This window comes from Micromys minutus (assembly GCF_963924665.1).
Source record: "Micromys minutus genome assembly, chromosome: 17".
NCBI lineage: Eukaryota > Metazoa > Chordata > Mammalia > Rodentia > Muridae > Micromys > Micromys minutus.
The window spans coordinates 33,839,482-33,865,308 of record NC_137952.1 but is presented as its reverse complement, the minus strand read 5'-3'; the positions used below and the strand labels follow the sequence as shown (position 1 = coordinate 33,865,308).

Sequence of the window (25,827 nt, the reverse complement as noted above, 5' to 3'; positions counted from 1 at the left end):
GAAATTGGTCTTTCAGTAGAGGGTATTTTAATAAGCAAGCTTTCAGTGTCTTATTAGAGAAAATAAGGAGCTTATGATTAGTATAAAGGGAGAATGTCTGTAATTTTTTTTTCCTCTTAAAAGTATGCCTTTCTTGCAGTCAGTGTCTACTGTGGACAGTTTAGAGAGGGAGGAAAAGAGGGAGGGACCTGTGTCATTGATACCCTCATTTCTGTGAACTAATCTGAGAATAACAGAACAGCATGCCAACTCTGCTGGCCTGGAGTGTACTTTGTCCCCTGCCAGCCCCTCCTGTGCTTCAGGTCCAGCTGACTGCGAGAAGCAGTGGCAGCCCTCAACGCCATTAGAGTTCCTTTGACTGAAGAACTCAACTTCATCTTTCTTTCAGAAAAAAACAAAAAACTATTATTATTATTATTGGTTTTTGAGATAAGTTTTCTCTGTGCAGTTCTGGCTGTCCTGGAACTCTGTAGACAAGGCTAGCCTTGAACTCATAGAGATCCACCTGTCTCTGTTTTCTGAGTGCTGGGATTAAAGAGGTGTGCCACCACTGCCAGGCCCAACTTGATATTTCTATAGCAACAAGGTCTCCTGAATCCAGGCTGCTCATTGAGGCCAGGGTGAGGCTGACCTCCGTAAAAATTTAGTCCAGGGCTTGAGAATTCACTTTTGTTTCTGTCTGTTCTGTCTGTCCTTCACAAAGCAGATAGTCCTCAGCATGCACTGGATGCCAGGTTTTGAGGTACTTCTCCTCCTCACCCCTAATCTTAAACTTGGTATCAGTTTAACATCAGATGAAAATTTAAAGATACAGGCCTTTTAAAGGATAAAGGCCTTTGAGTCTTTTTTTTCTTGCATGATTAGTATATTTTCTTTCTTTCTTTTTTAAATCTTAGGCCTGTTATTTCTAGCAAACCTATTGTAGTAGAAGTAGCTGGAGGTGCTCTTCGAATTCATTGGTGTAAATATTCATTTAATACCTTCTCAGTTTGACCCCTTTGTTTTCCTTATAACTATATGCTTTATCTTATTAGGTAACTAAAATGTATGTCAGATGCTGCTCATTCCTGTTTTTTTATGATTTTCAAATTCCAGTTTGTATGTCTTCTCCCTGGTCTGCTGATGTATTTTTTTTTCCTATGAAGCATAAAAGCAGATGCCTCACAGAGCGTGTGGTAGTGCACACCCATATCCCAGCACTTGGCTGCAGAGACAGACAGATCAGGAGTTCAGGGTCACTGTTGGCTAGATGAAAACTAGAACAGACAGAATGCTTTGTGCATTTTTAGCCTCAGAGTTTTCACCTCCAGGCAGACAGGGTTACAGGAGAAAACTTGTTCGTGAACACCTTGTCTACCCCACAGAAAAGACTTCAGCAGACAGGGAGGGAGCTACCACTCAGGAGGATGCTATGATTTGATCAAAGGGAGGAGGCAGGGTTGACCCTGAATGGGAATCGGGCTAAAGAAGGTTGTCATATTCTATAAGATTGGGTCTTTTCAAATTTGGCTTTATAATTGTGTTGTGGGAAATACCAGAAGGTCAAATACATTTTTTATTCAAATAAGGTTACTTATATTAGTTAGAAAGCTAAATTTAAAGGATTTTAGTATCTTTCTTTTTTTTTTTCCTGGTGCTGAAAATGTCTAAGAACCACAATATGCATATTTAAAAAATTAAAATACTTAAGGTTCATAACCTATTGGATGTCAGTATAACCCAGATCTCCAGGTATACTTGAATAATCTGTATATATGCTGATCTGTGATAATTACTGAGCTCTAGTACAGTGGAGTGGTGTGTGAGCTGGGCTTTGTTTCATATCTACTGTTTGCAGAGTCTGAGGAAGAAGCAGTTAGTTGGTAGCCAGGTTCAGTCGGCACTAGGCTGTGTGCCATGTTCAGTCATCCTTGCGTTGTGGCAGGCGATTCTCTTTAGATGACTGAACAACATCTTTTCCTCCTTTTAGAATAGAAAGAGCATCATGGTGGAACTTGCTGCTGGGCCTTTCGAGAATGCTGAAAAGGTGGGGATGGTGTGAACGGCAGTGTTCACCCCGTTGCTGTCTACCTGTCTGTTTCCTACTGTAGCTCATTGGTCATGGGTGCATGCTAAGGTGCTATCAAACCTATTTCTCACAAATATAGCCATTTTCTTAGTTATTCTAAATTATTAAATACCTATTGACTTGGGTTTCATCCTAGAATGATGGAAACTTTGTGGAAGCCACTGCTCTGCACTCAGCTCCCCATGAGAAAGTAAGGATTGTATTTCAGATAAGTTCATTGGACTTTAAATCATACCCTCTGTGAGGAGGCTCTTCTTTGGGTGGGGAAAAAAAATGTAGACTGTCCAGAACAAAACCACAACAAAAAAACTTGTCAAGGTCTGAGTCCTATTCTTGATAAAAAGAAAATTAAAATGTAAAGGTCAGCTGTGGGGGGAGTGTATACATTCTGTTCATCCTCCATGTACTGACATAATTTCCTAAAACTACATGTCTTATTCCTTCAAGTTTTTGTACAATCAAAGTTTGTGTGTGTATCATGTATGTGTATGTTTGTTTATGTCGTCTTAAGTTCAACTTTTTTTTTGAATAATCAGTTTAAAACATCAAAAGGATTATTACAGTGTTAGTGTTTCCCTTCCTGAAGGAGAGATTGGGAAGAGACTTACTGGTTAATTCTCTCCCTCTCTCCCTCCCCCTCCTTCCCTTTCCTTCTCCCTCCTGCCCTCCCCCTCCTCTCTGTTTTTCTTTTTGTGTTTTCTTACAGTTGCCAGTAGTTATTAGGGTGCCAAAACTGATGAGTTACACCGTCATGAGTGTGTGCTCCATGCCGGTTTCAGTATTGGGTTTCGGAGACATCATTGTACCAGGTGAGCGAATATAATCATTTTAGCAAAACTATTCTTACGGTTTTAAGGATGATATTCACAGTATCTGGTAAAAGTTATAAGGCTCTATATTTTTGGCTGTCATTAGAACTGAGATCAGTGACAAAGGTTAAAAAAAAAAATGCATTGTGAAGGGCAAAAGAGAAATCAGTCCTCTGGACAGCCGAGGTAAAATGTCTGCTGCTGAAGGGTGTCTTGGAACAGCAAGGATCCATTTATCCTTCTCTAGAACAACATGTTTGCGATGAGAAGAAAAGGAAAAGAACCCCAGCTTACATGGCTTTATAATTACGACCCAGTGGGAAACCAGTCACAGTAGTCTGAGGTTGGGGCGGGCAGACACCTGTTGGAAAGCTAGAGGTTTCGGAAGCATAGACAAGACCAGCCTACGCTAGGACACTGGATGTGAGATTCAGGCTAGATATGGGGGAATTGTGGAAGGGAGGACCAAGGAGACTTACCTGGCTAGATACTGGAGATGCGCATCTAAAAGTACGTATTTAATACATACAGCATGAGATTTTTTTCTTCAGTGATGTTCAACAAATTTCTTCTAAAAGTGGGTTTGGGGGGATTTTTTGCTTGTATGTTTGTGTATATCAGTGAGAGCTTGTATTTCACTTTTTAAAAATTCTTAGTACTGAGGCTGGAGAGATTATAAGACTTGCTCTTGCAGAGGTCCCAGGTTCAATTCCCGGCACTCACCCAGTGGTCCAGACTTTGCAAGTTCAGTTCTAGGAATCTGATGCCTCTTTTAACAGCCACCAGGCACACATGGTGCATATGTAACATGCACACACATACAGGTACAATCAGTGTACAAACTCATAAATAAATTAACATATTTTTAAAAAATTATTTAATCTTTTTTTTATGAACCGGATTTTATCCCCTTCCTGGTCCACATCCCATATCACCCCCCACAATACACCGCCTCACCACGAGGATGCCCCCCTACCCCCTGACCAGACCTCCCCACTCCCTGGGGCCTCCAGTCTCTTGAAAGTTAGATGCATCTTCTCTGACTGAACCTAGACCCAGCAGTCCCCTGCTGTATATGTGTCAGGGGCCTCATAGCACCTGGTGGATGCTGCCTGGTTGGTGGTCCAGTACCTGAGAGATCTCGGGGGTCCAGGTTAATTGAAACTGCTGGCCCTCCTCAGCTTCCTCCATCTTTTCCTTAACTCAACAACAGGGGTCAGCAGCTTCTGTTGGTTGGGTGTAAATACCTGCATCTGATTCTTTCAGCTGCTTGTTGGGTCTTTTGGAGGGCAGTCATGATAGGTCCCTTTTTGTGAACACTTTATAGCATCAGTAATAATGTCTAGCCTTGGAGCCTCCCCTTGAGCTGGATCCCATTTTGGGCCTGTTGCTGGACCTCCTTTTCCTCAGGCTCTTCTCCATTTCCATTCCTGCAGTTCTTTCAGACAGGAACAATTAAGGGTCAGAGTTTTGACTGTGGGATAGCAACTCCATCTCTCATTTGATGCCCTGTCTTCCTACTGGAGGTGGGCTCTACAAGTTCCTTCTTTCCACTATAGAATATTTCATCCAAGGTCCCTTGAGTCCTGAGAGTCTCTCACCTCCCAGCTCTCTGGTACATTCTGGAGGGTCCCCCACCTCCTACCTCCCTAGGTTGCCTGTTTCCATTCTTATAAATAAACATTTTAAAAATACAACTCTTAGTATTAAAGTTCAAGTCATTCTTCTAAATATTATTTAAAGTTACCTTTCTTGATGTATTTTCAATGTATCTTTAAGCCCTCATATATTCGTCCATTTATATAAATTAAAAATGGGTATTTTTTATATGCAATACAGTTTTTAAGTGTATAGAGTATGGAATAACAAGCTGATTGGCAGAGGTTACCTCACCTTTTTTGGTCATGAGAACACTTGAAATCCACTCAGCAGGTTTCCAGGCTAATTACTGCTCATAACTACCATTGGTGTGCTGTCTGATGAGTCCCTGGAACTTATTTCTATCCGAGTGAATTTTGTATCCTTTGATCAGTATTTCCCTCCCTAAATGTTCGCCAGCCCCACAGCTTCACTCTGTTTCCATGAGGTCAGGTCTTTGAAGTTTTATTTACAAGTGAGATAATACAGTATTTGTTCTTCTATAGCTGGCTGCTTCTTGCTTAACAGAGTGTCCTCCAGACTGATCACAGTGCTGTTACCACAAATGACAGGATTTCCATCCTGTCTGCCCCTCTCTCCCCACTACTTCGTCTCTCACATTCCCCCAACTTGTGTGTGTGTGTGTGTGTGTGTGTGTGTGTGCATTTGTTGGTGTGCATGGAGGCCAGAGACTGATTGATATCCCTCTCTCTCCACCTTATTATTGTTTCTTTCTTTCTTCCTTTTTTTTTTTTTTTTTTTTTTTTTTTTTTTTTTTTTTTGAGACAGTGTCTAGGATTTGGGGGAACTTGCTATATAGGCCAGGCTGGCTTTGAACTCACAGAGATTCTTCTGCCTTAATCTCTTGAGTGATTAAAGTTATGTATCACACCATATCGGGCTCTTTAAGAATATTATTTATTGGGCTGGAGAGATGGCTCAGTGGTTAAAAGCACTGACTGCTCTTCCAGAGGTCCTGAGTTCAATTCCTAGCAACCACATGGTGGCTCACAACCGTCTGTAATAGGATCTGATTTCCTCTTCTGGTGTCTGAAGATAGCAACAGTGCACTCACATACATAAAATAATTAAATAAATCTTTTAAAAAATTTAATTGTGTATGTGGGTGTTTTGCATGCCTGCATGTTTGTATACCATGTGCATGCTGTGCCTATGGAAACAAAGAGAAAGCATCAGATCCTTGGGATTGGAGTTACAAATATTGTGAGCCACCAAGTGTGTGCTGATGAACTGAGGTCTCCTAGAAAAGTAGCCAGTGCTCTTAACTGTGGAGCCATCTGTCTAAGTCCAGCTCAACATTTTTTTTTTTTTTTGGAGATAGGATCCTCACTGAATATGAAGCTTGCTAATTCAAGTAGGTTGGGCAGCCGTTAAAATCCACCTGTCTGCCTCCTTTTAGCACTGAGGTCATAAACAGGTACTATCACTTGTGGGTGCTAGGAATCCAAACTCAGGACAGCACATGCAGCAAGCTTCATCCACTGAGCCATCTTTGCAGGCCAGTTATCTTTTTTTAAAGAAGAATATTACTTGGTTTTGTATACATTTTATATTTTCTTTATCTATTCATTCATCAATAAGTACAGAGATTGGTTTTATATCTTAGCTGTTCTGAATATCGAACATGTCTCTTTACCATTCTAATTTCATTTCCTTTGGATATATGCCCAGTACTGGAACTGCTGAGTCACATCTTAAATTTATTTGTTTGTTTAAGGATTCCTTCATATGTAGCCCAGGCTGTCTCGGTCTCCTGAATTCTTGAATTGCAAGCTAATGTCACTGGGCCTGGTCTGTTTTTAATTCTTTGCTATTTGTTGTCAAGTCCTTAGGCTTACTAGGCAAACCCAACAAATGCTGATAAATCCTTTGCCCATGTTCTCACTGGGTTATGTTTTTTTCTTATGTGTTGGCTTGTTTGGAATCCTCACATGTGTTAGGTACCAGCCCTCATTAGACATGTTTACAGATACTCCGATACTCTCATTGTATAGGCTGTCTCTTCTATTGTTGCTTCCTTCGCTGTGTGGAAGATTTCACATAACTCCATTTGTCTATTCAACATATATATATTTTTTAATGAAACATAAAAATATTTTCTCTCTAACATGGAATATTGAGCATCTAATAAAGTTCATGGTCTTCAGCTACTTGGGGGAAATGTCTATAAAGGATCAAATTTTTAAAAATTGACATGAAATTCCATTCATAATTTAAGATACTTAAATTCTCTCATAATGCATAAAAGAACGTGAAATATAAGAACCTGTATTGCCATCCATTCTAACAGTTGGATATGTAGTATTATTGTTTTAAGAAAATAATGTGGGTTTTCTTTTAGGTCTGTTGATTGCATATTGTAGAAGATTCGATGTTCAGACTGGTTCTTCTATATACTATATTTCATCCACTATTGGTAAAGTTTATTTCTTTTCATTTTTTGTGCTACATTGTCTGGAGAAAAAGCCAAAGGGCTAAAAGTTATAGTTTGTTTCCCTCTTAAGACTTTCATAGGAAGCATTATAGAAGATCTTATGCATAGCCTTAGGCATAAAGCTGTAAATGTCAGGCTGGCAAGTAGCTTGCTTAGTGGATTGCTTGCCTAGCACACATAGTATCTTAGGCTTGGTTCCCAGATCCACATGCACTAGTGTGATGACATGTGCCTGTAATCCCAACATGTAAGAGACAGGACCAGGAGGACTAGGAGTTAAAGACTCCTCAGCTGGGGATGGATAGATGGCTCAGTGGTTAAGAGCACTGACTGCTTCTCCATAGGTCCTGCTTTCAATTCCCAGCAACCACATGGTAGCTCAGAGCCATCTGTAATAAGTTGCAGTGACCTCTACAGGTGTGTCTCAAGACAGATACAGTGTACTCATTAAAACAACAACAATAACAACAACAACAAAAAAAAACCTCAGCTACAGGAGTCTGAGATTATCCTTGAGAACCTGAGACTCTGACTCAATAAATAAATATATAAATACAGATACAAAATAAATAGTAAATGTCAAAGGTTCATACAAATGTCTCCCAAAATAGTTACAAACAATGCAAGCATTGTCTAAACAGCTGAATTTTGGTGAGGAGGTAAGCAGTGATTTTAGGAAACATGGAGGTAGATGAAACAGCAAATCTAGTAAAAGTAGAGTACATTCTGTAAACCGTAGCTCATTCAAACAATCTGTAAAGGACAGTCAAATTATTCTGATTTGTTTGTTTGCTTTTCAAGACAGGTTTCTTTGTATAGCTTTGGCTTTAGATCAGGCTGTGCTGAAGCTCATGGAGATCCTCCTGCCTCTGACTCCCAAGTACTGGGATTAAAGGCGTGAGCCCCTACACCTGACCTAAAACATCTTTGAGGTCTTTGTTTTTTGTTTTTTAGAGACAGGGTTTTTCTATGTAGCCCTGGCTATCCTGGAACTCAGTCTGTTCATGGCTGGCCTGAATCCCAGAGATCTGCCTGCCTCTGCCTGGGATTAAAGACATTTTTACCACTACCCAACTGTCTTATGATTTTTAAATAGTGATATTTTTGGCTGGAGAGTTGGCACAGTTAAGAAGGATATATTTCTCTTGCAAAGGACCCAGGTTCAAATCTCAGTTTCTTTATGGTGGCTCACAAATGTCTGTAACTTCAGTCCCAGGAAATCTAACAACATTTTCTGATCTGTTAAGGCCCTAAGCATGCTTACGGTGTACACACCAACATGCAGGCAAATACTCATACACATAAAATAATGAAATAAATCTAAGTGTGGTACAGATCTTTAAGCCTAGCACTCAGAATCGAGGAAGGTAGATCTGAGTTTGAGACCATCCAGTTTTACAGAGTGAATTTTGGGACAGCCAAAGCTACATAGAGAAACCTTGTCTTAGACACACACAAACACACACACATATATATACACACACACACACAAACACACACATACCCTACTGACCCCACCCCATGGTGCTCCAAGAAAAAGAGGTAAAATCAGGATTGATGTGTGTACACTTGTAATTCCAGGCCTTGGGTTGCATGAAATCCCAACTCAAAAGCTAAAATAAATAAATGGGATAATCATACTTTATATCACAAGATTTTTAGAGGCTTTAAGTTAAAAGTTGAGGTTCTACTTGGTATATTGGAGCTCACCTTTAATTCCTGCACTCAGAGGCAAGCAGATCTCTGTGAGTGTTAGGCCAGCCTGGTCTACATAGCTAGCTTGGTCACCTAGCACGTTCTAGGCCAGCCTGAGCTACATAGTGAGACCTTGTCTCAAAAAATAAGTTGAGGTTTTATATATAGTTTTATAATTTCATTAAATATCCAGAACACAAGTAGTAAATATATATTTTTAAAGTTTTAAAAATATTTATTTACTTTACGTATATGCGTACACTGTGGCTGTTTTCATTGCAGATGGTTGTGAGTCACCATGTGGTTGCTCGGAACTGAACTCAGGACCGCTGAAAGAGCAGTCAGTGCTCTTAACCACTGAGCCATCTCTCCAGCCCAGTAGATGTTTTATTACTTGATTTTCTTTTCTTAGCATCGTGTATAGATAACCGTGAATTTATGTAAATAAATTAACGTTTTGTTATCTGGTATAGCAGGCAGTCATTACTTCTGTTTCTGTTATTGAAATGTTAATAATAGGAAATTTAAAAGCAAAAGCTCTGACACTTCTGAATGTTCTGCAAAGATTTTTCAGTATCCAAAGCTCTGAGTGCTTGGGAAGTGGCCTGCACCACAGCCACAGATGCTCCTGCACGGCTTTCTAGTCCATAGAGAGTTAAATCTGTGTTGTGTTGGAGCACGATGTCACTAGAAATACCACCCCGACAGCATGAAGGAAAGCCAAGAGAGGGAAGAGGAGGAAGTGCAGAAAGCAGGAGAGAAGTAAGGAGAGAAAGAGAGAAGAGGGACAAAAGGGAGGGGGAAACAGGCTCCATACAGAAAGAGAAAAGCAGTTTGAGGCTTTGAGTCCAGCATCCTCTAAGGGCAGTAACACTCAGTACTGGCCTTCATGACTGATTTGAGAACACTCAGTGAAAACGCAGTGCTGGGTAATTGTCAGATCTGTTGTGTGACTTTGGGCAGCCTCCCTGATTGTCCACCACCTCACCTTTATGTACCTAGACTAAATTCCCTGAGATCTTACATTCATACAATATTTCAGATCAGTAAGAAACATCCCAATGATATTTGGAATGCAAAAGTTAAGGAAGTCTATAGTATGCATTAGAATAAATGTAAGATTTAGTTTATTTTTAGTTATGTGTCTGTGTGAATATACACATACAGGTGAGCACAGGTTCCTGAAGAGGCCAGGGGCACTAGACTTTTGGAGCTGGAGTCACAGGCAGTCATAGAGCCCAGCACCCATGTAAAGGGACACATCTGTTTCTAACACTCATTCTAGGACATCTGACACCTCTAACCTCAGGAGCCTGCACTCAGCAGTCTCAAATCGACACACAGATACAAACACAGAATTTTAAAAATAAGTCTTATTTAAAGATGTTTTCAGAAATATTTGAAAACTAATATCTTAGTGGGTAAGGAAATGCCATTCCTGGAAGCATGTGGAACTGACCTGTGCTTCTGTTTCCCCACAGCCTATGCTGTTGGCATGATAATTACCTTTGTTGTCCTAATGGTGATGAAGACGGGGCAGCCTGCTCTCCTCTATTTAGTACCCTGTACACTTATTACTGTCTCCGTCGTTGCTTGGAGTCGTAAGGAAATGAAAAAGTTCTGGAAAGGTAGCAGCTATCAGGTATGTGCTTATTCCACCTTATAAGTCATCATCTGTGACACTACAGCAAATCTCCATGTGTCAGAAATTTACGGTTACCCCAGCGTGCCACGACTCTTCCTCTCTCTGTCCTGCTGGCATCTGCTTGCTGCAGCCATGGGTTCTGGTGCCCACTGTGAGTGCCAAAAACACTGTGAAGTTCTTGTGGGAGGACACTGGAGAACACAGCATTGCAATGTGCATTCAAGTCCACATAAGTAGCATGCAGGGTGCAACTATAAAAATAGTTACTGGGCTTTGAAGCTGTCAATAGAAGTTTATCATGAAGCCAGGCAGTGGTTTTGTGAGCCTTTAATCCCAGCACTTGGGAGGCAGAGGCCGACTGTGAGTTCCAGGCTGCTGGACTATAAAGAAGTTTCAGGACAGCCAAAGCTACACAGAGACCCTGTCTCAAAACTAAAAAGCTAAACAAAACCAAAACTTTATAGTAACATACATGTTCTGTCTAGCATTTGAATGTACCAAACTGACTTCAATATTAAGGTTGCTCCTTAAAATTCGTATAACAAAGAAAATCATAATTTCAGAATCTGTTGTTTGAATTATTTTTAGCAGAAGTAAAAGCTCCTCTCTCTGTCTTTGTCCCAGTCTGTCTGTCTGTCTGTCTGCTCCCCTTCTCTCTCCTACATGATTTTGGAATTCCAGAAAAGTTGTTTTGCATTGAAATTGAAGAGAGTTGAGAAACCCTCCCCTGCTCAGTTCAGGCTATTACACTGACCCCTTCCTAGAGGCATTTTGTAAAGCAATTGTTTCTGAATTGTGCTAGTAAAGTGAACTGCCCCCTCATTCTACCCCCACGCATGTCAATAGTTACCTGAACAGTTCTGAGAACTGACTGGGGACCCAGGAGCTCCATTGCTGAGTATGGAGAAAGGGCCCAGGGAAATGAAAGGGGAGGTGAGAGTACGTAGGGTCTTAGAAGCCATGTCATGTGAAGTAGTAATGTGAAGAAAAATTAAAAATAATTAATATAGTCTGATGATGCATTCAGGGTGGGGCAAGGAAAAGGAAGAGGAAGACTCAAGGTTTCTGAAGGAGAGCATAGGTGTGGGGATCCAGCATGGGGCATCCAAAGTGGCTACAGGACCACAAAGGGATCGAAGGCTTAGTACTTGGGTCTGACTGGCAGGAATCAGAGCCAACCCATATGCAGTGTCTGAGTACAAAGCAGTGAATGAGAACAAAATACCTCAGACACAGCTGAGGAGAAGAGGTTTCTGCTGCTCAGAGCACTCACCTAAGTGTGAGGCAGATCCCAACAAGAAAGTCAGATAATGCGGATACTACTTTAGGCCAGATCCCAAACTCTTGTTTGGGGTAGAATTTAAAATCCATGTTGAATACAAACACTATCTTAATGTATGTTGGTTGTTTTCATCGCCAGCATTTTTTTTTTTCCTGGTAAGGAAGCCCTTCAGTGCAGCTCTAAATATTTTTTTTATAGATTTCTTTTTATTATTTTTACTTATATGTATTGGTTGGGAGTATGTGTGTGGCCTGTGGGTGCCTTCAGAAATCAGAATAGACTGTCAGATATATCCTCTATGAGAACAGTGTGTATCTGATGAGCCATAGTTCCAGCTCTGAAATATTTTATTATAAAAATATCTGCTACTGAAAATTTTGAGGTATTAAAAATAAAAGAACGCTCCCATGCAGATATAACTGGAGTACTCTGCTTCTTTCTGAGGGACAACTGTGCTGTGAGACGGTCCTATCAGCAGGTCCTCACTCGCTTTTTCTATTTTTATATATTTCACTTACAATTTCTTATAAAAATCTCTTACTGGCTGTATATTAATATTCTGTTATCCATGCTGTCTTTCTTTATCATTTATCTTTACCCAGACATTTCTTCTTATAGGATTTTCTGGGAAATGGTAAGACTATCTGAAAAGATGTTCACTGAGACACATCTGGCCTTTCTTCTTGGCAATTAATGTTCTAAACATCTGTTGACTGTTTTTACTGCAGTAATTTTTTTCTGTATGTTTTAATTACAAAGTAATATGTATTTGTTTCTTGGTTTGTGTTTAGGTTTTTGACTCTTGAGACAGGGCCTCTCACTGTAGTCTAGGCTGTATTGAGTTCAAATGTATTTCCTGATAGCCTTGGGCTTTCAGCATTCCTTCTGTCTTACCCCCCTGTGTGTAAGATTATAAGGCTCTGGCACCATTCCTCAGCTTGTATTTGTGATTTTAATTAAAACATTTTAAGATGTATTTATGCTCAGTGGGGAGTTGCCTGCAGAGACTAGAAGGTTCCTTGAAGAGAGAGTTACAGGTTCATATTAGGAACCAAACTGATCCTCTGCAAGGGTAGCAAGTACTTATAACTACTGAGCCATCTCTCCAGCCTTCATACTTTTATTTTTTCAAACAAGAAGTACAGAAGTGAGGCTGGGGAGAGAGTTCAGAGTGTGTATTGCTCTGCTAAAGGACCACAGTTCAGTCCCTAGCACTGACATCCAGGCAGCTCACAACTGCCAGTAACTCTAGTTCCAGGCCTTACTCAGAGACTCCCTGCACTCACATGCACATATCCACATAGAAACACATTATTAAATAGATAGAATAGAATAACTGCTTAAAAAATAATACAGGGGCTACAGAGATTGCTTGTGGTTGGGAACACTTGCTGTTCTTACAGAGGACCTGAATTCAGTTCCCAGCAACCACATGGGGTCTCACAATCATCCTTAACTCCAGTTCCAGGGACCAGCATAAAGACATATATGCAGGTAAAATATTCATGCACATAAAATGAAAAGAAATAAATATTTTTAAAAAGAGAAACTAGTGTCTCAGGTAGAAGTGAATGACCTTCTTTAAACTGTCCTATCCCTTTCCTGCTCTTTCAGGAGGGATACACACCCTTTGTGTGTAGCTTCCAGGTCTTTCTATGCTTCCCCACACTGGAAATAGTTGTTTATTTTAGAGTTGCTATATACCTAAAAGCATTAATGCTGCATTTCTTTGGAGATCTACTCTTTTTAATGTTTCTGTGGTTTCTTCTAGCATTTTCTTCTTTCCCTTTCTATGTTTATTGAGAGAGGGGATGGTGGGAGGATATGGTAAGAATTCCACCAGTGAGTACTCATGTTTGTCATGAGCATGTGTTCTGCCCTGGACCACCCAAGCGTCATTCTTAATAATTATGGTATTTAAAAATATGTTTCTGTTTCACAGCAGCTAGACACAGAGCAGTAATAGTCCCTGAGGCAGGCTTCAGGGGTTCAGTTTTGTTTCCTATTGGTGTAATAAAATACCCTGACAAAATTAGCTGAGAGAAAAATGGCTTATTTTGGCTCACAATTCCAGGTTATAGCCCATCATGCAGGGAGTCAAGGCAGCAGGAACTTGAAGCCGCTAGTCACCTCGATAGTGAAGAATAACGAGAAAATGAATACACACATTAGCCAGTGCTCAGTTGGCATTCTCCATTCATTCAGTTTAGGTTCTCCTGCCTAGGGAATGGTGCCACCCAAAGTGGGTGGGTCTTCCCACTAATCAAGATCATTCTTCACAGACATGTTCACAGGACAACCTGTTCTAGACAGTCTCTCATGAGGCCCCTTTCCTGGCTTATTGTAGGTTGTGTCAAAGTACCCATTAAAACTAACCATTATAAAGGACTTCCCTATGAGACACAACAGCTAAATAAAACAATTGTAGGAAAATCCATTTTAAAGTATCTGAAAACAAAGGTTACTTCTTGTTTTTGTTTTTGTTTTTTTTAATTCCACAAAGACTTTCAGAATACATTATTTTATTCTACAAAGACTTTCAGAATACAGATTAACACCTGGTAAAGAGCATGAATCTGGCGGCAGGGTAAACCTGAAAACTGATTTAGTCATTCTAGCTCTGACCTTGACATTTTACCTTGCTCTTGGTGCCTCAGATTCTTCCAGTATGAAATAGGGTAATAACTTAATTCTGAGAACCACATTTAATGTAACTGTTAACCACTGGGTATGTTGGCATATCCCAGTTTCTTAAAACAGTGTCACAGCATTCCATTAACTACAAATACGTTTGTTACTATTTGAAGGAATTGGGTTCTTTAAAACTTTGTTTTGTTTGGTTTATATTTTTTGGTTCACTATCTAGTTTTTCTTTTCTGTTTTTCATTTTAAAACTTTGAAATTTGTTTATGTGTGTGTGTTTTAGTAGCCCTTATAAAACTATCATAACTGTCATACATTATTAACTTTTGTTTGTGTTTGTTTTTATTTTTGAGACAAGGTTTCTCTGAATAGCTCTGGCTGTCCTGGAACTCTGTAAACCAGGTTGGCCTAGAACTCAAAAAGAACTGCCTACCTCTGCTTCCTGAGTGCTGGGATCAAAGACATGCACCACCACACCCTTACACTGTTAACTTTTAACTAATCTCTATGACCTCTATACACAGTCATTTTTGTATGTGCCAATTTTTAACTATTTTGAAATAAACATAAAGTAAAATCAAACAATCTAATAATAATAATAATAATAATAATAATAATAATAATGTCAGATATCTTTGTAGAGTACAAAGATAAAGTTAAAACATCTCTAGTCTGAAATTTAAAATCCTTTAAGATCTGAGATTCAGAGGTAGGTGGTTTGAATAAGAATGGCCCTCATAGGTCAGTATACATGAATGCTTGACTGCCCTTTGATTGAACTGTTTGGAAAGGATCAGGAGGTGTGGCTTTGCTGAAGGATGTGTGTCACTGGTGGCAGACTTTGAGGGAACCCATTTTCAGTTAGTTCTCTCTGCCTCCTATTTGTGGATCAAATGTGAGCTCTCAGCTGTTCCTGCTGTCATGCCTTTGCTCTGTCATTATGGACTCTGGCTCTGTGTATGAGCTGTATGTGAAATATATAAGTTAATTTCATGTTTGGATCCTATCCTTAAAAATGTCTGTTTATGAATAGGCAAATATTCCAAAAATTTCAAAATCTAAAACACTTTCAGGCCCAAGTATTTCAGATGAGAGAATCTTGTAGTTTCATTAATGGTGGTGTAGAACTTTCCATTGGAGACTTGTTCCAGGGTTTGGTGGGAGTGGGTGTTCAGGGATTGAACCTGAGGCCTCACACATGCCAAGCAGGCTCTGTACATTCAGCTATATCCTTTTTTAATGGCCCTGGTGGTCCTGATGACATAAGGTGCAGACGTAAGTGCTATAGTGCTTGACTTGGACACTTTCACCTTCTCTGTAAATTTCTCATGAAAAGAAGATAGATTTTTCTACGGTTACATTAAACTAAATTTAGAAAAATTAGTTACAAATTCTTTTGTGTAGCTTCAAGGCCAGTTTCCTTTGACATTTTCTGGATACTTCTAAAGCTCCAGTGCTCGGTTCTGCTTAGTGTTCGACTTTTCTTGAGGCCAAAATTCTAATTAATATAGAGTTAATGAATGACTTTTTTCCCTAGAGAGTATAACGGTTTGGGGAGAGTGGTATTTTGTGTCTCATAGTAAATCAAGTGCAGTGAGGTTCATGCAGTAGATTGAACAGGCTGTTTACTCGAATGGGTAGCAGACACTCAGCTTGTTGGCACCCAGTGAAGTGTCTGCTAATGTCACTAGTGCTTGTAATTATTTTTAGAAGTCACAAGCTGGGAGTCACGAGTTGAGGCTCAAAGCTACTTAAACTGAATGAGGACCAAAAACTTGTAACTCAGGTTTATTTATTAGACAGCTTTCGGCGATCAGCTCTAAACAAGTAGAGCTTCAGAAATGCCAGGTTAGCCTGCCCCCTCTCAAAGGACGGCGCTCCCAGCAGACTGCCTAGTTACAAATGTGAAAGACCAACTTTGCCAGTTAATTTTTTTTGCCTGTGTTGATTTGTTGAGTTTTATGTATTTGACCCTCATGTGTACCAGCATGTTGTTTTTCCCAAAAGCTTGAAGAATAGGAAGTAGCAATGGTAACTTTTCATTTAGTAGACCTTGAAATTGTTTTGTTTGCTTCGGTTTTGTTTTGCTTTGTTTTGGGAACATGGGTCCCTGTCTCACTGTGTAGTCCTAGCTGGCTGAAATTCAGACTCCTGCCTCAACTTCCTGCATGCCAGGATCTCAGCCGGCTACTACCATGACTGGTTAATTAATATATCTATATTTAGGACTGGGATTATAGTGCCCAGTGTGTTACCTAAGAATTAGGAGAGCAGAAGCCTGTTATAATGCTGTGCACATAGCTCTTACTGTTCAGGGCGGTTGCCAGGGCACACAGATCACAGAGAAGAGAAGCGGTGTGTCTACCCCTCCTGCTACCTTCCCTTCCAGGCTAGTGCCAGGTTCCTCACACCTCTGGCCTTTTGTCAGAAAAAGGGGCCCTAACTCTACATGTACTTGTCTATAATCTTAAATGTGATTAAACTATTCCACAGCTTCACTCTATGTCTCATGTTGTAGGATGCTTAATACTACCTGTCATGATCAACTTTTAACTGTTTTTAAATGGATTGAAGTTTATTGTGCATTTATGTTGTTAGAGAAGTAACTCAGGGTTCCCACATGCTAAGCAATCCCTTGAATGTTTTTTCTTCTAGAGCTTTTATGAACATGAAACTGTTTTAATGTAGGTGTTGCCTTTGTCAGATAAAGGACCAAATAAACAACCAAGGCCTTTATAACTGTGGCTGCTGTTGGGTGGGCTTTACTGGAAGTGTCCCCATTGGTTGAGGCACCTTTCACTTGAAAGCCTCAACTCAGAGGCACTCCTGTTCGGCAAGTTCAGAAATCTCACATAGAACAATCTCTTCTTAAAAAAAAAAAAAAAAAAAAAAAAAAACCTTAAGTATTTAGAACCTTTCTTTTAAAAAAATGTCTATATTGCTGGGCTTCCTGTTTTCCAATTCTCAATAATGAGGAAAGAACATATATAATGATACTGAAACCTAATCATTTATCAGCCTGAAAGTCCTTGACAACCTTTACAAAGTTATTACATTTTTCTGTTTTAATTGTTGTATATGAAGAACAGGATAACAGTATTTTAAATATTTAAGCACTTTCTTTTTCCTTAATTCCCAAATATTTTTGAAAAAGGAATGTGGGTAGAATTGAAGTGAGAAAAAAATCACTAATAATGCCTTTAAAACGCTCTGTTAGCAAATACCTTTTGATTTGTTTTCAGAGGTGTTAAGTGCTCTGTTTTTTACATCTTTATCAGTAGGAATTTTGTTATTATTGTTGTTATATAAGATTTCTAAACTTATACCTATTTTTCTTTGACTTGCTTGAGTGGCAGTACTGGGGATTTTGTTGTTTTGTTCTTGTTTGCTTCTTTTGAGAGGAATGTGAGTGTGTGCATGTCTGCATATGTGAGTGAGTGAGTGAGTGTGTGTGTGTGTGTGTGTGTCTTGAGATAGATTCACTATGTAGCCCTGGCTCGCCTTGAACTTGCTGTGTAGTCCAGGTTAGTTTGGAACTCATACAGAGAGCTATCTTCCTGTCTCTCAAGTGCTGGAATTAAAGGCAGCTTAATGAATTGTCTTCAGACGGTTACAATGTTGCAGAGCTAACAGGTGTTTTCACACTAACTTCTGGAACCAGTTTTAGCTTTCCATGGACATAAGTGCACACTGCTTCATACAGTCTTCTTTTGAAATGGAATTCCAACTGCTACAAAAGCAAATATTCACCCTGAGAAGTAGAGATTAATGGGAGAGCTGGAAAATGCATTCATATGGACCATAAGTCCTATAGTTCATCCTTGTGAAAAGTTAAATATGATGTTGACCAAGACAGTGTTGTAAAAGTAATGCTTGGTTCTGTAAGGTCATTCTTTTTTAAGGTTTATTTTTATTATTTTTAAATTATGTGGATGTACATTAGTACGGGATTGGTAGTCTGGGGTAAGTGATTCCCCCAGGACTAGAGTTAATCGGCAACTGTGATCTCACCAAAGGCAGTGCTGGCGACCAAACTGAGAGCAAGTGCTCTTTATCTCTGGGCCATCTCTCTCTAGTCCCGAGGTTACTCTTATTCTAGTTTTGTGATAAGGTCTCTCTATGTAACTCTGGCTGTCCTGCCCCATACCATTTAGATCAGGCTGGCTTTGAACTCACAGAGATTGGCCTGCTTCTGCCTCCTGAGTGTTGGAGTTAAAAATAGGGGTGGTGATGGCAGCTGAGGAGATAGCTCAGTTGTATCCTGAGGGGAGGGGATGTGGGGAGGAAACGTAGAGGGAAAGGAAACTGTAATCATGATATATTGTATGAGAAAAGAATCTGTTTTCAATAAAGGGAAAAGGGGGTGAGGTGGGGAGGGGAGATGGCTCAGTTGGTAAATTGATTCCTGAACAAGAGTGTAGGTGTAGGAAACTAAAGCCCGGTGGAAGGGCTCTGGCTTGACTTGCTTTTCATCCCAGTACTCTGGAGGCAGAGGCATGTAGATCTCTGTTAGTTTCAGGCTTCCCAGGGCTACATAAATCAGAGTGTCTTAATAAAATAAAAGTAAAAGAAGAAAGAAAGCTAAGTTCAGTGGGGTATGTCTTCCCCAGTGCCTGGGGAAGGTGGCCAGATGGTTTGCAGAAATAGGGTAAGATCCTGTCTCAGCAGCAGTGAATGTCTCAAAAACTAGGGTGGGAGATAGCCAAGGAAGATAGCCATAGGCATGTTCATACCCGTGCCTGTATGCTGAGATGCATCCATACATGCAAGAAACACACAGACATCACACAAAACCAGAATAATTCTGCTAAATTAATGAAGACTGGGAGCCCCTTTGCAGTTTGCTTTTTCTGATACCTTTTATTCTTGCCTAGGTGATGGACCACCTGGACTATTCAACAAATGAAGAAAACCCAGTGACTACTGATGAGCAGCTTGTACAACAGTGATTACGTGGACTTACAATGATGGGCTTTTGGCCTTTTTTTTTTTTTTCCTTTTTTTCTTTTTTGCTCTTGGAGACAGAGTCAGGACTGGAGCTCAGTCCTCCTGCCCCTGCCTCCCGAAGGTTTGGGATTCCAGCTACGCAACACCATGCCTGGCAAGATGTAAATCAAAGCTTGGACTGACAATGGGGACATTTGCAGTGATGTTTGCAAACCCTTATATTCTTATGAGCTGGTCAGATTACATCTACATAGTGAAAATACATTTTCTTTTAATTATGTTAAAGTTGTGCCTTTACAATCAGCTCAAAACATAGGGTTTGTGTAATTTCCAAATGTATTATATACATTATATTTTTCTAAAAATGAAAAAAAAAAAGCTACCCTGATCTTCCTTTGTACTTTTCTTACTGAATTATTTCTCTAAATCCTAAGGATAGATCGTGTATAACTGTCACAGCAAGTTTCTGAGTAGATGTTTTTGTTAAAGATTTATGCAATTCTTAACCAACCCCTCTACAGAAATAAATACTTAAGACTGCGGGAAGGCAGTTCAGCAGTGAACATCGGTTTTTATATCATCCAGAGGTTTAAAATATAGACAAGGGATACATAGATACACATCCCTTTAGAGTTTTAAGTTCAAATTTTTGGTTTACCTTTGTTTTTATTTTATGTATATGGGTGTTTTGCCTGTATGCATCTGTCTGTACACCACATTCGTGCCTGGTACCTGGTGCCCCTGAAGACCAGAGGAGGGTGTTGGATCCCCCGGGACTGGAATTACAGATGGCTGTTAACTGCTCTGTGGGTTCTAGGAATCAAAGTCAGGTCCTCAAAAAAAAGCAGCCAGTGCTGTTAACTGCTGAGCCATCTCTCCATCCTTGTAGTTTGAGTTTTTAAAAACTCATAACTTCTTTTTAAACCCGAGGACCTAAATTACTTCATTTGCATACACATGCTGGTAGACTATTTTTAGATAGAAGGAAACATAGAAGTGGTCCTTCGGAGGACACCAAAACTAAACCTAGTTTCTGTCGGTACATGGTTTACTTGAAAATACACATTAAACTTTTAAGTTTTGTTTTGTTTTTCTGATTTTCGATATTTGATTCCGTTGATTAGGTAAGTTTTTTCTTTTAAATGTTTTTCTCATCTGACTAGATATATGTAAAACTTATTATTTGCCTTGCCATCTTGACAGTCCCCCCATCATCATCCACCCCTGTTTTCTAGTCCTTTTTGAGCTCTGCTAACCACAAGTGTACTAAAGTTCATTCCTTTTCTCACCTCCAAAATGAGTGGTCAGAGCAGTTGAACACCTTGGTAGCTTGCAACCTAGAAAAAAAAATTTCTTCTGATTCTTTGCAAAATCTCAGGTTTTTTTTTTTTTTTTTTTTTTTTTTTTTTTTTTTTTTTTTTTTTAAATTAAAGGTGAAATTATCTTTCAGGGTTTTTTTTTTTTTTGTTTTTTTGTTTTTTTTGTTTTTTAAATTTCTCTAAGAAAGTACCAGGTGACACATCATTGCAAAAGCTCAGGATTTTGTATTTCTGTGTAAATGCTGCACAGGAGATGTAAGCAAATCCATCCTTCCATGTTAAGGCTAATTCAGCTTATTCAAAGTAAAACAAGTGTATTGAAAAATGGGTTAGACCTTTGAGATTTGAACTAAAGTTCACAGTAAATGCTTTTTGTTTAATTGTTAACTTCCGCTGAGTGAATGGGAAGAGTCGGGACTGCCTGCCCTTCGTTCTTCTTGGGTACCCGAGTGGGGTCTTGTTTTCTGAAGAAGAGCTATCTGGCGGGTGATAAGTGCCATTTACAATTCTAACTGTACTTCTACTTAAAATGTCAATAAAAATGCCTGCCAAAACACAGCTGTTTTACTGACATCCACATGCTCTTCAAGTGCTGATGTTCAAAAGCACCAGTTACTATTTTACGAAGAATTTTAACAACATTTTTTCTCTCTAAAACCACATTGAAATAAGACAATTTCTCAAAAAAATTAGTTTTATTAATTAGTAACTGATATTTTCATTTCTTAATCTAAACCTTTGTCCAGGAAAACAAGAATACATATACAAATCTGGATTCTGACTTATTTGAAACATTTTCTATTTTACCCAACCATCATAGTGTTGCAACTAAAGTCTTACATGTGGGCCAGAGTGTAGCTCAGTGTTGGGGTACTTGCTTTCCGCAGCACTGCCAATGAAACAACTTATTAAGTAGCTATAAATAACAAAAGAATTCCCTAGAGTCTCTCTACCCTCACTACCAATTTCATGTGCACTTAAACAGCCCTCCTAGCAACATAGTTGAAAATAGCTCCATAGAGAAAATAAAATACAGAAATACTTTGTCTTGGAAGTCAAAATGAATAGATACCAGAATTGAACACTTGGCTCTGAAAATGTATCTCTTCCTCTCTTGCTAACCTAACATCAATAACTTTTAAGAGGAGTTGGATTATTTTCTCCCTTGAACATACTTTTAAAACAAAGTATATTGTATTTATTAGTACTTACTACAAAATACAATACTTGCTAGAAAGTTCCACACTTATGGTGTATCAAATAGAAATCAATGATCTTTTTTTGTTTGTTAATTTGTTTGTTTTCAAGACAGGTTTTTTTCTGTGTAGCCCTGGCTGTCCTGGAACTCACTCTGTTGACTAGGCTGGCCTCCTCAAAGATCCACCTGCCTCTGCCTCCCTTGTGCTAGGATTAAAGGTGCCACCGACACCTTTAGATCACTAATCATAAATGCATTTTTATTTTCTTCTAGCTCATAGATAACTTTAATTCACAATTATACTTTACACTAGGATGTGATTTAATGCCCTTTCAAAAGAAGTGCTTTTCTCTTGTGTGCTGCTGGCATGCGTGTGTTTTAGTTAAATGTGCTTACAGGTTTGGGTAGAGTGGTATATTTATAACTATCAATGAGCTTTCTAAGTACCTTTGCTCTTTTAATGTTCACATTTCTAAAACGATTTTTTCCATCACGGGGCTCTTACCCAGGGCTTTGCTCACACTGAACAAGTGCTGTGCCACGGAGCAGCATGCCAGGCTTCTCAGTGTCTGCTCCAGGTACAAGTGGAATTACCTTTTCGTCTATTAAACTGATTCTCTAGAACATTGTTCTGGTTCCTGTCAGCGAGCTTTCAGAGCTGGCAGTGGGACTCCAATGGGCAGAATCCACTAGTTAAAGAAGTGTTTGTAGCTTTCTATAAATAAGAAAATTAGATTGGATCAACTCAAGGTAAACTGATCAGGTCACCATGTGGTGGGTTTGACTAGGCACTAAAAATACTATAAACAGCTTTCCTATTCTTTTGAAATATACATTTAATAATACCTAACATATGTCTGGTTTGCCTGCAACTTCCCCATAGGACAGTGAGCACAAGTTTGGTAGCTTTTGTCCTCTTTCTCCCTTCTACACTATACTCAAATTAGCACCTTTTTAAGGATGAATAATTGGATTTTTACTTCTTAGATGATTGGTTTGAATATGAGATTCATTTTTCTAACACTTTTCTATGTAAGTTAGTGTAAATTAATATTTTTATAACACTATTAGAATTTTTATGGAACATGATTTAACACTTAAACTTTTGGAGTGTTAATTCAGCTGTAAGTTAAGATCTTTTTATCATGTGCCAATTCTGACAAAAAACAAAAACCTTTCAGTGTATTGAATTTACTGCTGTGTTCAATAAATTATATTTTAAAATAAAAATGAATTTGTTTTATTTTGTATGGCAAATAAAAAAGTTATTGACAATGAACAGACGATACTGGACCAGGAACATGTGTTGTGCACACACAAGAGGGAACAGCATGGGATTTTCCTGTTACTCAGCTTTGACAATTTACCTTTTAAAACCCAGATTCCGAATGTGATACTTACTAGAAAGTTACATTGATACCTGATAGCACTGTACTCCTTTTGATACAGGCGCTCGCCATGTAACCTGGGCTGGTTTGTAAGTCTAGGTCCTCCTGTCTCCCCCTGAACTGCTGAGATGACAGGCTTGCAGTACCACACCCAGCAAGATCGTTTAGCAGTTACTGTTCTGAGTGTCCCATTCTATAGCCCAGTGTAGCCTGAAACTTGCTCTGTGGCAGGGCCTGGTTTTGAAGGCTGAGTCTTACAGCCCTTCACTAAGTACCGAGATTACAGGTGTGTGCCAGCCATCATGTTGGACAGCCTTGGGCACTTTTGTTCAGTTGGTTAGTTTGGTGTTTTTAGAATGTATCTCAGTTCTGGGCTGAAGGGATGTCTCAGATGTCAGGATGCCTGTAGTCTTGAGATGATAAAAAAAAATGTATGCCTGGATGGAGAGGAACCTCATCCCACTGGTCCATCTATCTGGGAGGATCTAAGTACCTTAGAGAGAACAAGAGAGGGCTGGAGCATAGAAAGAGGGAGAAAGAGGTTTTGCCCCTCAACCTAGATCCTTGTGGCTTTTTTTTGTTTTGTTTTGTTTTTAAAGTTTTTATGCTTCAATTAAGTATTCAAAGTACAAATCATAAAAGTCCGTTATTCTCCCCTCCCCCATTTCCTGAAACAGGGTTTCTCTGTGTAGCCCAGGCTGTCCTGAAACTTGCTCTGTAGACCAGGTTAGCCTCCAACTCAGAGATCCACCTGCCTCTGCCTCCCAAGTGCTGGGATTACAGGTGAGTACCAACACTGCCCAGCCCCATGGTTATTCTCTTAGTTAAGGTACTTATATTAGACTGGGGTATAGCTCAGTTTATACAGTGCTATGCTGTGGGTTTGATCCTTAGCACTGTACTAAAAAAAGTATACCAATAACTGGTTTATTCATCTAAATGTTGAAAGGTACATGGCAGAAAACATGCATGTGGTGTGAGTTAAGAGATCAACTTCGAGACTGTTATATTTAGATTTAAATAAAATTAATTCATGTTCTCTTAAAAATTACATTAGCTTGAAATTCATTCTGTTATACTAGAAAATGGGAAACAGAATTAAACTTAATATACTTAATAAACTTAAGATCATTGCCATTTTTATAATCCTACAAGGTCTAGAGTCTTAAGGTTTCATCTTCTTTGGTTGTCCCAAGTGACTCGGGTCACATTAAATTAAAAGTAGGGGCTGTGGGTGTAGCCTAGTGAAAAAGTTAATGCTTGGCCTGATATATCCTAACACTAAACTCAATCAATCAAAAGTAACATTGTTGACCCCCAGAACCTTCAAAGAAGAATGCATCAGAAAAGAATGAGTTCTGGTGTGTGGTCTGAGAATGGCTCTCACAGACTCCTGTTTGAATGCTTGGTCCCCAGCTGGTGAACCTGTTTGGGATGAATTAGGAGGTGTCTCCTTGTTGGAAGAAGTGTGTCACTGGGATGGGCTTTGAGGTTTCAAAAGCTCCCTTCCTCCCTAGTGTCTTTCTCTGCCTCCTGTTTGTGGGTCAGGATGTGAACTCTCACACTAGCCCAGCTCCATGCATGCCTGTTGCCATGCTACCTGCCGTGATGAGTGTGGACTGACCCTCTGAAACAGTAGGCAAGTCCTTATTTAAATGCTTTCTTCTAACTCCGTGATGTCATTCCTTCTACAGGATTTCTGACTACACCTATTCTCAATTAAGACGTTTGTATTAGCTCTGGCTTGTTAACACATTTATCCCTTGGCCTTGGGCTTATCATTCTCATTACATTAATAAATGTTATTGTTGTGGCTGCATATTAAGTTTGTAATGAATTATTTTGGCTAATTTAGAGGAGTTAGAGACATCACACTATAGTAAGCTATAGGATTTTGATGATTTTGATTAAACTAATTTTAATGGTGTAGCTATCCCTAAGTCACCTGCCTTATTTCTCGAGAATTAAAAAATGATCCGATACTGTTTGTATAAAATTTTAATCTATATTTAAAATACCTAAATTTTAGTCCAAGGCAGAGACTTAGCTGCTTAAAAGTGAGGGCTGCACAATCGTGAGTGATTTTGAGAAATTACAGATCATAAAATGAGGCTCTTTAAATCTAAACTGTCTATTTTCAATTGTTAATTGGTGGTTCTAATAGTGAATTGTTATTTATTCACATTAACACATCTATGTTTTTGGAGAAAACTCAGGAGATAGACATGTAAAGATGTAAGTCTGTTTAAACTTAATTATCTGGCTTCACACTTAATGCTATTTATTCTGATATTAATTCTGGGTTCCTTTAAAACAAGTTTTCAGGCTCTGAGGGTTGGTGGGTAGTACTCACCTTTAACCTTAGCACTCAGGATGCAAAGGCTGGTGGAAGGGTGAGAATGACTCCCTCCAAGAGAACATGGGCTTCTTATAGAGCCCTTGAAAGAAATTGCCTGGTCTTGCTTTCTGGGCCATGTGTGTGATGTATTTGAATAGAGTTTATCTTGAAGTAGTAAACACCAAGTGTCCTGAGACTGGCCATCTGGGATGCAGCCCCTAGGGACCATTCCTCTCTAACTGTTTACATAAGGCATCTCAAGTCACTGAGTCTAGCTTCCTACAGTCAGGGTCCAGCTGCAGGAGATGGGGGATATTGCTTTAGGCTTTTTACCTTTTTGTGTCTATAATTAACATGGAAGCATTGCTAAATTTGAAGGGAAATATCTCAGTGTGGCTACTG

The 25,827-nt window shown here is 39.3% G+C and overlaps 1 protein-coding gene across 3 annotated transcripts in view; it reads left to right on the top strand.

Moving 5' to 3' along the window:
- The window catches only part of SPPL2A (signal peptide peptidase like 2A), a 34,405-nt gene extending 13,851 nt beyond the window's left edge, over positions 1 to 20,554 (top strand). For 2 of the 3 annotated variants that reach the window (XM_080931756.1, XM_080931758.1), the window contains exons 11-16: positions 1,970 to 2,026; positions 2,205 to 2,258; positions 2,775 to 2,877; positions 6,878 to 6,952; positions 10,147 to 10,307; positions 19,110 to 20,554. In XM_080931756.1, the coding sequence (XP_080787882.1) occupies positions 1,970 to 2,026; positions 2,205 to 2,258; positions 2,775 to 2,877; positions 6,878 to 6,952; positions 10,147 to 10,307; positions 19,110 to 19,184 (525 nt within the window). In that variant the 3' untranslated portion in view covers positions 19,185 to 20,554. The remainder of the gene's footprint in view (positions 1 to 1,969; positions 2,027 to 2,204; positions 2,259 to 2,774; positions 2,878 to 6,877; positions 6,953 to 10,146; positions 10,308 to 19,109) is intronic. The other variant, XM_080931757.1, reaches the window with a different exon arrangement.
- Positions 20,555 to 25,827: the final 5,273 nt, after the last annotated feature.